General features: G+C 42.9%; 1 protein-coding gene across 1 annotated transcript in view; it reads right to left on the bottom strand.

Moving 5' to 3' along the window:
- Nucleotides 1–8,451: 8,451 nt before the first annotated feature.
- TEKT5 (tektin 5) overlaps nucleotides 8,452–15,158 on the bottom strand; it is a 68,125-nt gene continuing 61,418 nt past the window's right edge. Inside the window, exons 6-7 of the mRNA XM_020972536.2 lie at nucleotides 12,999–13,153; nucleotides 8,452–8,878 (exon numbers count right to left, since the gene is read on the bottom strand). Of these exons, the coding sequence (XP_020828195.1) occupies nucleotides 8,662–8,878; nucleotides 12,999–13,153 (372 nt within the window). The 3' untranslated portion in view covers nucleotides 8,452–8,661. The remainder of the gene's footprint in view (nucleotides 8,879–12,998; nucleotides 13,154–15,158) is intronic.

Raw genomic sequence — 15,158 nt, forward strand, 5'->3', positions numbered from 1 at the left:
GAGTTAGACAATGTGGGAAAAGATAAGGTTGAAGGTCTAGGGCTGGAAACTCAAAGGTCATCTGGTCCAATCCCTTCATTTTATAGATGGGGAAATTGAGGTGATTTTCCCAAGGTCACATAGGTTGTAAGTAGCAAATCTGAGATTTGAACCATGTCTTGTGCTTCAAAGTTCAATGCTCTTTTCACTTTTTTCCTAGGGTAATAGATATAATGGGGAGGGCCCTCAAACTGCTAAACAGGACCTGGTGGGCAGCATCCTATGAAGTAAGTGTAGACAATAAACGCTTGTCCTGGGCCCTTCCAGTGGGCCCCCAAAGGGTGCCATCTGCATTACAGTGGGGCCCCAAAAGAGTCCCTGGTCCCTAACTGGATGGGGAGGGCACACCTCACAACCTAGGAGTCATCCTGGACTCCTCATTATCTCTCACCTCCCCCCATCCAAGCTGTTGTCAGAACCTCATAGCATCTTTCAAATATTTCCCTCTCCCTTCTCTGACACCGCCCTTCTAGTGCAGGACCCTCACCTCACATCTCGATTATTGCAAAAGCCTACTGGTGTCCTGCCTCAAGTCTCTCCCTGCTCCAATCCATCTTCCATTCGGTTACTAAAGTGATTTTCCTAAAATGCAAGTCTGATCCTTACTCCACCACTTACCTGTGCAATTAACTCCAGGGCTTCCCTATTGCCTCCAGGAGCTAATATAAAATGCTCTGTTTGGTATTCAAAGTCTGTCATAACCTAGACCCCTCCTACCTTTCCAGTCTTCTTATACCTTACTCCCTAACATGTACTCTTCTGTCCACTGACATTGGCCTCCTAGCTGTTTCATAAACCAGACACTCCATCTCTCAACCCCAGGCATTCTCTCTGGCTGACCTCAGTGCCTGGAATGTTCTTCCTCTCCACTTACTGACCTCCTTGGTTTCTTTTAGGTCCCAACTCAAACTCAACTCCTACAGGAAGCCTTCCCTGACCTCATTTAATTCGAGCGCGTCCCCTTTTTAAATTATTTCCTGTTTATCCTGTATATAGCTTGTTTTATATATATTTGTGGTCATGTTGTCCCCCCATTAGATTGTAAGCTTCTTGGGGGGCAGGGACTGTCTTTTCCTCTTTTTGTGTTCCCAGCACTTAGCACAATGCCTAGCCCACAGTAGGTACTTAATAAATTATTATTCATTATCAACTTAATAAATTTAGTAAGTTGAATTGATTTAATGACAGGGGGAATAAGGAAAGGCCTGTTGTATACATGTACTTGTGTGTTTATATGTATGTATATATATGCATACACAGTATAACATATATACACTATAATATAGATTCATATCTGTGTGTATCTGCACATACATATATACATACACACATATATGTATATCTTCATCTTCACTGTTAGAATAAGAATAAAGATTATTTCATTCTTTGTATTTGTATCCCTAGCACCTAACACTACCTGGCAAATTGTAGGTGATTAATAAATGCTTGTTGATTGGTAGATTGTAGGAGACAGCACTGGAGCTGAACCTTGGTTCATAATAGATTTGATAGGACTTTGAAAAGGATAAAGTGCCGTAATGGCAGAAGCTGGAGAAGAAGTCTGGAGAACAGAAGGAACTCTGTACACCAACTCTGCCTACAATTTCCTGTGTGACCTTGAATAAGTCCCTTTCCCATCTCCAGACCTAGTTTCCTCATCTGTAAAGTGAAGAAATCAGATCAGAGCTTCTTAACTTTGTGTGTGTGTGTGTGTGTGTGTGTGTGTGTGTGGTGATGGATGCATGTGTCAGTCTGATGAAGCCTATAAAACTCTTCTCAGAATAATGTTCTTGAACATACAAAATAAATAGGATTATAAAAAGGAAACCAAGCATATTAAAGTATCAAAATATATGTAAGGGAAAGCATTTATATAGAGCCTATTAGGTGCCAGGCCCTGTGCTGTGCTTTTATTTTATTTTATTTTATATTAACAAATACTATCTCATTTGATCCTCACAATAATCCTTCCAGAGAAGTGCCATTACTATCCCCATTTTACAGATGAGGAAACTGAGGCAAACAGTGTTAAGTGACTTGCCTGGGATCACATAGTTAGTAAGTGTCTGAGGCCAGATTTGAAGTCAGGTCTTCCTGACTCCAGGTCCATCATTTTATCCACTGTTCATAGACCCCAGCTCTAGATCATAGACTAAATGACCTTTAGGATCCCTTCCGGCTCTAATATTCTATTACATTACTGTCACTCTTAACAATCATCATACTTAGAGGAAGAAAAAGCTGTGTGTGAGCGTGTGTGCCCCAGTTAGGGAATGATGCCCAAGGCCTAGACCTGGACCTGGACCTTCTCCCTTAGACAACAAGAAACAGCCAAAGGAGCCATAAAGACACGGCTAAACCCCAATCCCAAATGTGTTTTCCATTAGCCTGTGTTAGTGACCCACCCTCGCAACCCCTGCCAGGCTATTTTCAGTAAGAACTCAACCTTCTCCTTTCAGCTGAGGTGCTGTGTGGCTGCTAGAATGCTTGAGCTGGCCCATCACTCTACTGGCTCCGGAACTTGGATCCCAGGAGACAGAGAATGTGAGATTTAGAAGAAATTTTAGAGATAATTTAATTCAGTCCCATAGATGAGGAAACTGAGGCCCAGAAACATAAAATGACTTGCCCTAGTTCCCTCCCCTTCCCTTCCCTCTCCTCTCCTCTCTCCCTTCTCATCCTTGCCCTGCCCTTCCCTCCCTTCCCTTCTCTTCTCTCCTTTCTCTGTCTCCCCCCCCATATCATCACAGTCAATGAGAATACCGTTCACATTGTGCTAATTTTACTTCACATCATTTCATGAAGATTGTTCTTCCATATTTGCATGTATGCTTCCTATTTATCATTTTTATGGCCCTATAATATTCTGTCACATGAACACATTATGATTTAGTGAGCCGTTTTTCCATTGTTGAACATGTAAGTTATTCTAGTTTTTAATGCTCAGATTTTTTGAAGCCTTTTCAAAGAGTATCCAAATTAAAAAGGAATTTCATGGAAGAGTAGAATCTCAAAGTTAGAAGGACCTCCAGGTTACCTAGTCTAACCTGTATCTGAATCAGTCAATCAACAAGCATTTATCAAGTGCCTACTATGTGCCAGGTACTGTGTGTGCTACATGCTAGGGCTACAAGTACAAAGAATAAAAACTATTCCTACTGGCAAGGAACATTCATTCTAATGGAAGAGACAACAACATTAACAATAACAATAGCTAGCATTTACTTTGGCATTTCTGTAACATTTTAAGATTTTCAAATGGCTTTGCATGCATTATCTCATTTAGTCCTTATAACAACAGATAAGGAAACTGAGGCACAGTGAGGTTAAGTGATTTGTCCCAGGGTCACGCAGCTAGCATGCATCCAAGGCAGGATTTGAATCCAAATCTTCCTGATTCCCAAGTGCAGCACTCCATCTACTGTGCCACCTTCTGTCCAACTCTCATAATCACAATCATAATAGCTAACATATAGAGCTGTAAGGTTTTCAAGCTGGGAATAAATCAAGTACAAAGAATGTTAACAATCCATACTTATAAGAAGCTTACATTCTAATGGAGGAGACAGCAACAATGACAATAGTTGACATTTATGTAACACTTTAAGGTTCACAAAGATATTTACAGGCATTATCTCATTTGATCCTCAAAACAATCCTGAGAGGTAGGTGTTGCTATTATCCCCATTTTACAGATGAAGAAACAGAGGCAGGTTGAGATAGCTTACTAAGTATCTGAGGATTCCAACCCAGATCTTCCTGATTCCCAATCTGATACTATCCACTAACAAGTACCTATAAAAACATATGGAAAAGAAATATGAAGCTAATAAACACAAAATATACAAAGTAGTTAAATACAAGGTAGTTTGAAAGGAAGGGCACTAGCAGTGATGGGGAACAGGAAAGCCTTCATGAAGAAAATGGCATTTGAACTACAAACTAGAGGAAGACAGGGATTCTATGGAGCAGAAGAGACAGGAGGGGGTGCACCTTGCTCTGTTTTTTTTTTTTCCAGTATCCTATAGTTTTTTTTCAACAACATCTGAAGCAAGCAATTGATCAGCAGCTTACAAGAAGAAGAACTCACAGCTTCTCAAAGCCAACTGCTTGCCTTTTAAGTCATTTTAATTACTAGGATATGTTTCCTTACATTATGCCTTAACTTACCTCCCTGCATTTTCTAGCCATTCATCCTGGTTCTGATTTCTGGAGGCAAGAGAACAAATCTAATCTCTCTTCCATATGACAACCCCACAAATACCTATCTCGTATGTCCCCAATAAGTCTTCTCTTCTCCAAGTTAAAAATCTCCAGTTCCTTCAGATCCTTATATTGGAGTGAGTGAAAACTCGCCCAACCCATTACAGCTGGCCATCTCCAGACCATACTTCACATCCCAAGCCAGCCACCCACCAGGAAACCAGAGCCTACCCTATGCAAGCATCTTGTCATTTTCCTACTTCAATGAACACTCCCAGCTTTCCTACCTCCTGTTGTTGCTTTGTAATCAAATCGATATTAGCATTGCTTTTAAAAAGGGCATGATAGAATGGTTGTTCCCATGCTGTTAGACAGCCTTGTATTTTCATGAAGCCCCAATTTGTGTCTACAGAGAGAAAGAGAAAGCTTTAGTATAACCTCACACTTTGGTATAGGGTTATAGGTCCATGGGATCCTTTTGTCCTTTCAATTGCATGGTCAACTCCTTTATGGAACAACACTGGCAAAGAAAATCAGGTTATCTTCATCAAGAGACAAAACCCATCATAAAAGTACAGACAGCAAATAAGTCAGATTTAAGGGTAAACAATTCCAGTTTGCCCAGCAGTGATGATACAGGAGAGGGGAAGAAACACAAAGAAACTACATTAATCTGGCCCCATCATGGCAGCAAATTCTATCTGGGCAGGTCATGTGCTAATTGTGTTAGGGAGCCAGACAAAGCTACAACTACTTATGATTATACTCAGTTCAGGAAAGCAGTGCTGTTCTCTTGCAATCTGCGATTGACTTCTTGAAGGCTTCTCCCTACAGGGCTCCAAAATTGCCCAGCTTTGGTCACCACTGCTTCGATCTCCCATGATCTTTAGCTCCTTCTTCCAGCTCAGAAAACTATAATTCCCATGATTTTAGATGGGAATTATATTTTTACATTTAATTCTTAGTTTTCTCAATTACATGTAAACAAAAAATTTTAACATTCATTTTTTAAAATTTGAGTTCCATTGTTTTCCCTGTCTCCCTCTCCCCCACCTTGAGAAGGCAAGCAATGTGATACAGATCATACATGTGCAATTATACAAAATATTTTTATATTAGCCACATTGCAAAAGAAAACACAGACATAAAAAATGAGAATAATAAGAAAAGTTACAAAAAAGCATGCTTTAATCTTCATTCAGAATGCATCAGTTCTTTCTCTGGAGGTGAAAAGCATTTTTCATCATAAGCCCTTTGGGATTGTCTTGGATCATTGTATTGCTGAGAATAGCTAAGTCATTCATTGAGCATCACACAATATTGCTGTTACTGTGCTCAGTATTCTCCTGGTTCTGCTCATTTCACTTTGCATCAGTTCTAGTAGGTCTTCCCATGTTTTTCAGAGCATCCTGCTCATCAGTTCTTATAGCACAATAAGGTTCTATCACAATCATATACCACAATCTGTTCAGTCACTTTATGGGCATCTGGGAATTACATTTGTTTTATTAATTTATTGTCCTTGTAATGGGCTACACTTGGCCTTGGAGTCAGGAGGATCTGAGTTCAAATCCGGCCTCAGACACATAACACTTACTAGCTGCGTGACTCTGGGTAAGTCACTTAACCCCACTGTCTAACCAAAAACAACAACAACAACACCCAAAATGAGGTCAAAAAGAGTTGGACATGATTAAAATGAAAAATCACTACAAAGCAAATAAAAAGTAATTTTAGTAGGGGGCTCATGAAAGACCTCACATAGGACAAGACACTTGATGAGCTTTGCCAGGAATCCAGTTAATCAGAGGTGAGGAGGAAGAGCTTTTCAGGTATGAGGCACAGGCTGTATAAAGACATGAGACAGGAGATGGGATGGCATGTGTGAGGAAAAGCTAATAGGCCAATAGATTTTCTGCAACATAGAATTTGTGATGGGGATGGGGGGGCAGGTAACATATAACAAGGCCAGAAAGGTAGGCTGCCCCCAAATCATGGAGGACTCTCTTTAAATGTCAAACTAAAAAGGTGGTATGTTATTCAGCCCCGGAACATTTTGAGCAAAAGAGTGACATGGTAGGCCCCGTGCTTTAGGAATATCCCTTGGGCAGCCATGCAGAGGAAGGGACTGGAGAGATATTGGAAAATTTTCCCAGAAAGGTTCCCCCCTTTACCCAAGAAACAGCCCGTTCCCCAGGGCAGGACAGAAAGAATGCTAGTTGAGCCAAATGGGGAATCAGGTCAGCTGGGAAGTTCTCCAATTTCTCCCCATTTATTTTCTGTCTGGCAGGACACCAGAACTCAATTGTCTCTAGGACTTCCTTTTATCAACTGGCTTTTTTTCTTCCCTGAAAAGACAGAGGAGTATATGGTGAACATCCCATACTCAAAGAGGGAAGGGAGAGGATGAGTATGCACAAGTCTAAAAGTACAGAATGACATCCCAACGCTGTTCCTTTCTTCCTACGTTCCTCATCCCTCCACTTCTCAGCTCCCCAAATCAGGACGTTATTTTCAGTCCAATACTCCCTAAGGAAAGGACCCCTTGAATCTGCAGTCATTCAAACCCTATAAGTACAAACCCTATGGGAAGTGCTGGGCAAGAGGGGGCAGGGACTGTGGGATACAGAAGAAATACAAAGCCTAGGCCTTGCCCTCCAACAGTTTACATTCTAAATGGAGAAACAAGACTAACACACACAAAACAGTAAAATAACAAAACAAGAAAGTATGAAATTAAGTGTCAGAGTGGGTGATGCATTGTAGGCAATAAAGGTTATCAGGAAAGGGCCCAGAGCTCCACTTCAGTCCCCCATTGGTTTCTCAAAGCAGCCTGAAGAGCCACAAAAAGTCATGATGTCCCTTAGAAGGTCAGTGGGCCAACTTCCAGTCCCATAACGTACGGTAAATAAGCCTAGAGCTAGCACATAACAGAATTTTATTAAGCTATTAAAGCTTAAAACTGCACTAAGACTTTGGGGCAACTTATTGCAGAACACTTTACATGTTATCTCAATTCGATTCTCATACCAGCACTGTGAAGTAAGTACTATTATCATCCCCATTTTTTAGATGAGCAAACTGAGGATGAGAGATATTGAATGACTCATCCAAAGTCATAGAGCTGGTAAATGTCTGAAGCAAGATTCAGATTTCAGGTCTTCCTAACTTCAGGTCCAACTATCTACCTCACTGCCTCAGACTGAATCTCTTTAATGGATTTGGGGGGGGGAGGAAGACTTACCACAACCTTTCTTTTCCCTAGTAACTCATTGCAGAATATTGAATGCATCTATCCTATAACTGTAATAAAGGACAGGGCCAGACACCAGCAAAATTGTGATATCGGTAGTTTTTTCTTTGGGGTGTTTCCAGGAAGGCAGGGAAGTATTGTCCACAGGGGCTGGGAATTACCTGGATTGGAGATTTCTAAGATGGGATAGACAGCATCCATCTGAGGTGCCTGAACGAAACGGACAGGATAATTTTTTTACATTCTGTCTGTTTTCAATTATCTAGCTTATATTTTCTCTCTCTGCCACCTTCCTACCCAATGGGGAGGAAGCCAAAGAAGGAAAAACAAAACTTTGTAACAAATATGCATAATCAAACAAAACAAATTCCCTCATTGACTCTGTCTTAAAATATATGTCCCACTCTGCATTCTAATCTATCCCCTGTTGGGGGTGGGGTGAGGGAGGTTTACATACTTCATCCTTGGTCCTCAGGAATGGTGATTGATTCTTAAGTCTTTCAAAGTTGAATGCTTTACAAGCTTCTCTCAGAGGCTGACTCCAACAGCTGAAGCCTATGCTGATTACCCTTTCTCTGAAACACCACAGTATTTAGTATTTACTGCCCCAAACTGGCTCCAACTTCACTTTCCAGCCTGAATCCCCTTCCCCCTTGCCCCATTTCCTTACTTGCACCTTCCATTCCAGGTCCAAACTGGTCCATTTAACACCACTCTCCCACCCCACCCCACCCCAGCATCCTTATATTAAAAAAACAAAAGACATACTTTTCAAAACCCTGACCCCCAATACACATGTTGTCCCCTCTCTCCTTGTCCCCTTCTACCTCTGAACTGCTATGATTATATGAGTGAGGGAGGTCCCTTCTATCCCTGAGACTGTACAAAAATCCTGCCAAAATCTTTGTGGGGACACTGCCCTCTCTCATGGCCTGCCAGGAAATTGGCTCTTTAGCAAGGAATAAGCTCCAAAAATGTGGTTTTGGTATATTTATTTGACTTTATAAATATTTTTATAATGGGAAAAAGGGAGTAAGTGAAGATTTCTCTTTTTTTCTGATTTTCAACTTTATGTCACATATTGAACAGGTGAAGCAAGGCTATCCAGGGGCAATAAGGGAAGGGAAAAGGAAGAGAAAGCTGGGAATACAGTTGGGCTCATAGATTCAAGTATAGCCCACCAGACGAGGGGTGCAGGGGAAGGTCTTTCGCATTGTCATACATTTTTCCTTGTCAAGGAAGAGAGAGTTGGCCTTGACAGAAAGATCGTGTTCCAACCGAGTCTTGGTGAGGACCAGAAGCTGTAGGGTATCCTGAGCCTCACACAGTCGAAGTTTCAGAGTCTGTAAGGTGTCATCGATGGTGAATGCTTCATTCACTAGCCTATGGCGAAGAATAGAGGACGGGGAATGAACCAGGCAGCGTAGGGGTAGTGGAAAGAGCATTGGCCCAGGCTTCTTCTAATCTTGCCTCTGATACCTGTGTAGTCTTGGACATTACTCAACCTCCCTGCAACTTAATTAAACTTCCCCATTTGTAAAACTGGAGTGGGGCAGGAGTGGAGGGGCACAGAGGGGGTTGGCTAAAGTCTCTAAATCTATGGTCCTATGAATCTGATACTCTCCATCCCCCAGACAAGAGGAAAATAGAACAGACTCTAGTTTGGAGTGTCTGAGTTAGACATCAAGGTGAATTCTGCGCCCCCCTCCCATCATGCATGCATCTCTGTTGGAAGGAGGTGACTGAGGCTGGCGTCTCTCCATCGCTGAAAATTACTAAATAATACAGCAGAACTTTACATGTTTAGAATAGTCTGCACAAAGCCTCACTTGGATATTGAAGGATGAACAAGGGTTGGGGAGGACCTAAGATAGGACAAGGCATCATGTATATAAAGCTCAGAATAAGGAAGACCTAGGTCTGAGTACTACCTCTGACACAACCTGGCAGGTGACTGCGGACAAGGCATTTTACTTCTCAGTGCCCCAGTCCCAGAGCTGCAGAGCAAGTGCCAATCTCCCTTGGCAGAGGGAGTTTCCCAGTCAGGAGTTTTATACCAATGGCAGTGCAGGACTGGTTCCCCCAAAAAGTGATAGGGTTGATGCAGATGTCTGAGTATTTTGGCTGAGGTGGGGTGAGGGGGAGGAAGAGAAGAAGGGAGAGGGCCCTGTGGCGTCCATTCAGAACAAAATGGGTAAAGGCAGGGAGAAGAGCAAACCTTAGGGCCTGGACAATACACAGAATGGCCAGTTCAGCTGATAGATAATCTTGACTCTTGACCTCACCTGCCTGACCCTTCAGTTTGTCCCATTAGGACACAGCCATGGCAGCAGGTCTCCCCACCTCCACCCGCCTTGGGAGTGTCGCATGGGAATTCCTATGCCTCAGCATAGAACCTGTCAGGAATTCCTGCAGCAGGGACTTTGCTTCCTACTTTCTCCCCTTCCCCAGCCCTTGCTTCCCTCTATTCCTTTGTTTCTGCTCTCCCCCCATATCCAGGCTGTTGCCAAGGCCTGTTGATTTCAGCTTTGCAACCTCTTTCATATACACTCCCCTTCTCTGACACTGCCACCATTCTATCACTATCACCTCATGCCTGGTTATTGCAACAACTGACTTCTGGTGAGTCTGCCTGCCTTAAATCTCTCCCCATCCAATCTATTCTTCCTTCAGCTGTTAAAGTGATTTTCCTAAAACACAAGTTTGATCATATCATTCCCCCCTACTCCATAAACCCCTGTTGCCTCCAGGAGCAAATACAAAATGCTCTGTTTGGTATATAAAGCCCTTCATAACCCAGCCTTCTTACACCTTACTCCCCAACATCTTCAATCCAGTGACACTGGCCTCCTGACTGTTCCATGAACCAGACACTCCATCTCTAGGTTCCAAGCATTCTCTCTGTCTGTCCCCCTGGCCTGAAATGCTCTCCCTCCTCCTTTCACCTACTGACCTCCCTGGCTTCCTTTAAGACCCAACTAAAATCCCACCTCCTATAGGAAGCTTTCCCCAATTCTCTTAATTCCACCACCTTACTTCTGTTAATCATTTCTTATTTATCTTGTATATTGCTGGCTTTGTATATATTTGTTGGCATGTTGTCTCACTCATTAGATTGTAAACTCCTTGAGGGCAGCGACTATCTTTTGCCTTTTTTTGTATCCCCAGCACTTAGCACGGTGCCTGGCACCTAGCAGGTACTTAATAAATGTTTATTGAATTGAATTGAATTGTGCTCACCCTGGTATAAAATACTCTTGCAAGGAAAGCACTATAGCAACTTGTTAGGTCTGAGCCTCAATCAAGTCTACCCCTAAGCTTAATTAAATGTCCTCTGCCCATTTCCTTTTGGCCCTACACATGGCAAGCTTCGGAGATAGGGGAGCTCAGCCAATAGCAGCACTTCCTCTGGAACAAACAGCAGATAAACTCTGATAAAATTTATGCGAAAAAGCTTCTGGCTGGTCTACCCTGGGAAATTTGTCCTAACCATCACTGTGACCCCCTTCTCCATTTTCCTACACAGTAGGCAGTGAACTATTCCAGCAGGAGACAGTGGATTGCAGAAACTGGAACTGAGATCATAGGACAATGAAGAAAGCTCAGAGAAGGACAACCATTCTTTGCTCCTATGACTTTACTCCTATGCTGCCTTGTTAAGAGGGGGTGCCCTGGGCACTTACCTCAGGTGGCCACACCTATGGCCCCATCCCCAACATGTCATGAAAGAGAAGAGACCAACGAGGTCAAATCAGACACTAATCAAATGGGCCCTGTGGAGCCCTCCCACTCACAGGCTTTCCAGCTTTCCAGCTTTCCATGTGGGCAAGTACACACCACCACCCTAAATGTCAAGACTTTTCCATTTCCCAATATGATTAAACCTTTGGCAGGAAATAGCAGAAACACTGCTAAGGGTTATCTCTTCAGGCATCATTCCTATCAGGGCAGCACAGAGTATTTACTTTCAGAATCTCTCTATGCGGCCTCATTTATTTCTCTAACTGTGACTCTCCCTGTCCTCTAACTCCCTCCCATACTGCCTCATTCCTGCCATTCTTGCTCCAGTCCTGAAATCTACAGGATGGGGAAAAGAAGTACCATGAGCCTGATCTCCTGGAAACTGTGACCTTATGAGAAGTACACTCTACAACAAGGGTGATAGCTCTGAGGACAGGAGCCTGGCATCTGCACAGAGAGTCCCTAAGTCTAGTTCTAGAGTGAACCCAAGGGCCTGAGCTCTTTGCCCAAGTCTGACCCTGATTTAGTACTGTAGGACCTGGAGTCCAGATCATAAATCATAGATCACAGATCACAGACGTAGAGAGCTGGAGCAGACCTTAGAGGATCCAGCTCTCTGATTCTACAGATGAGAGATCCAAGGTCCAGTGTGATTAGTCAATCAATAAACATTTATCAAGTACCTACTATGCTAGACCCTGTGCTAAGCCCTAAGAATACAAAGAAAGGCGTAAGACAATCACCGCCCTCAAAGACAGTACAGTCTGATGAGAATATAACACATAAAAATGTGTTTTTACAACACATAAAAAGAAGCTGAAATGCAGGGAGGAGGAGTCACTGGTGAGGGAATAATGTTGTGATGAAGTCTAGAGGTATGCAACCAAATGGGAAATGATGAGATGGCTGCCCTACGGTGACTTCCTTAAATGGAGGATCTGAGAGGAGCTCATTATTGTCCATCTTCCACCCTCTCCAGTGAGAGGGAGGGAGGTACCCCAGGGGCAGGGTATATCACATGGGTATTAAGTAGCAGTGCTGGGATCTGAACCCACATCCCATGACTCCCAAAGCACCATTCATTCCCCTGACATACTCTCCACATCTCTGGATCTCCATTTCTCCCATGTGATCAAAGACTGTAACAATATAGAGCTCATAGGAGTTTGATGAAATTAATGTGCTCTAGAATGTTTGTTCTTTTAAAGCCACACCAATGTTCATCCCCATGTTAGACCAGAATGATTTACTTCATCAATGAGGGAAGAGAGAAGGGTCTAGGAGGCCTAATTTCCAGCTTTCTTCATCCCCAACCTCCATTCCTGCCCCCAACGCCACCTAGTTCTCTCAGTCCTTTTTTCAGGTTAGTAGCAGCTTTCTTTTCTTTCTCTTAAAGTCCTTTTCCATCAACAAAAATAGTCTTTCTCTAGCAGGGAGGGGGGCACACCCATCGGGGAATCATTTGGATTATTTGGAGTACTCACAATTATAAACATTCACATTTTTGTGGGTCTGAAAACTGCCAGCAGAAATCAGAAGTTCGGTGGATAGATACTCTGATCTCATCCTGAAGAATCTCACTCACTGTGGAGTCCCCAGGGACTCACTACCCTTGACAAGGGTTATTGCCTGACTTTGGGTTCCCAGGAGCTCTAGCGGTGCTTTCACCTTCCCAGTACTGGGTCATGCTCCTCTTCCCATATGTACGCCAGCATCCTCTCCTCCATATAGTCAGTCCCCACAGCTCCCCATTGCCACTCACTTGAAATGAGGGATATCCCGGCAGAGTTCCACATTGGGGCGCCAGGTCCTGTGCTCTAGCCTTGTCTGAGCCACCTTCAATGGGCACTCCTTGGCCATGATGGCCCTCTCCAAAAGCATGATGGTATTCTCTGTCTGGAAGATTTCCTGCAGTGTCTGGACAACCAATAAAGCCTTGTTAGCAGCAATGGCCTCCCCCACTTCATCTTATTTCTCTTCTCTCACCTTTCCTCTGCCCCTAATCATGAAATGTATGATAAATAAAAAACTTTAGGTCTTAACACATTAGACTATTAAATGTTTATGTTTTTTGGTTCTTCCACAATTAATTTTTAAAGTTTTTATTGATATATCTTTCCCCCACTGGTCATTTATGGATGTACTCACCTTCCCACTCCTACCTCTCTCTCTGGGGGCCATCTCCAGTCATCCTAGCCTATGTCTTGTCACTACAACCCGATAACTCTGAAGGAGAAAGTGAGGCTGGTGACTTTGCCCAGCTCTGCCTCACTAAAATCTGATTTGCAAGTCAAGACATCACCCTCCTGATACCTTTGGTCCTCTTCAAGAATGAAGGACAAACAACACCCCTTTCTCCCCAAGTGCTCCTTCACTTGTAACAAAGGAAAACCAACTGACACACCACTTCTGTCTGACCACATATGCACCATTCCACACCCAAAGACCTCCACCTTTCCAACAAAAGGAGGGTGATACATTTCCTCTTTTCCTTCCTAGGGCTAAGATTAGTCATTATAATTATATAACCATTGAGCTTTGTTTTATTTTTTCTTTTTGTTTCCATTATTGTAATCATTCCATAGTTATTTTTGAACCAGTTGACTAATTTTGACTTAATTTTCTCCTCTAGGAGTTACTCCAAACATTTGACTTGTGAGTCATTCTGCTATTTTGAAACATATGCTATTTTGATAGGAAGGTGATAATAGGATTATCTTCTGTGGCTGCACAGAGGAAGACATATGTGACCCCATGAAAGACTCCATGGGTCAACTGCATTCCTCTGTGACCTTTCTCCATCCAGCAGATCTCATTGAGATACATTAAAAATAAAACAAGAGAATAGGTATGGTTTTTTTTTGAAAAGGTGAAACTAGTATACAAGCATGAAGCATTTAAGTAAGGTAAAGTAACAAAATATACTATTTATATCCACACCAGGAAATGTGTCATCCTACAATAAAACCCCTTGGTCTGTCCCAGTTCAGAACTTAAACCTCTAGGGTCCTAAGCTAGAACCCCAAATGGCCTCAGATTTTCCCTCCCTGGTTATAGAACTTGTCCATCTAAGGAGGACCTTTCTTGGTGAGGGCCATGCTGAGGAGCAGGGGAAGAAATTGGGAAGTTTCCTGGAAATAAACAGCCACTTGGGGAGTGTGGGAGAGGAACCAAAACATTTCCCACCACCATTCCAGGAGTGATGGAGATTGAAATGATGTATTCCAACCAGAAGTCATGCTGTTGAAGATCTAGTACAAGGGGTTGTCAGGGAAGAACTGGTCAAAGAGAAGCAAGAACTGGCTTTATCAATGAGTAGGAGAGGCAGGGGTGCTAAATCCCAGCCCCAAGGCCAGCATAGAAGGAAAAACTGCATAATTTAACCTCAATGATCCCTCCCTTTCTCCCTTCCCTCTTTGCCCATGAACCCTCCCAATAGACTCCCAGGAAGATCTTATTTGAAGAGCTGGTTTTATGAGGCCATACCATTCCTGGGCAATGCTCTATACCTCAATTCTTTTCCCCTTCTTGTGCCCATTAAAAATGCCCTGTTCTAAGTTTCACTTACTTGTCCTACTCTGGTCTTGAATTTTCTCATCTATAAATTGAAGAATTGGACTAGTTGGATTACCCTGTTGTCAGACAGAAGTGGTGTGTCAGTTGGTTTTCCTTTGTTACAAGTGAAGGAGCACTTGGGGAGAAAGGGGTGTTGTTTGTCCTTCATTCTTGAAGAGGACCAAAGGTATCAGGAGGGTGATGTCTTGACTTGCAAATCAGATTTTAGTGAGGCAGAGCTGGGCAAAGTCACCAGCCTTACTCTCTCCTCCAGAGTTATCAGGTTCTAGTGACAAGACATAGGCCAGGATGACTGGAGATGGCCCCCAGAGAGAGGAGTAGGAGTGGGAAGATGAGTACATCCATA

This window comes from Phascolarctos cinereus, unplaced genomic scaffold (assembly GCF_003287225.1).
Source record: "Phascolarctos cinereus isolate Bilbo 61053 unplaced genomic scaffold, phaCin_HiC Scaffold_4;HRSCAF=312, whole genome shotgun sequence".
Taxonomy (NCBI): Eukaryota; Metazoa; Chordata; class Mammalia; order Diprotodontia; family Phascolarctidae; genus Phascolarctos; species Phascolarctos cinereus.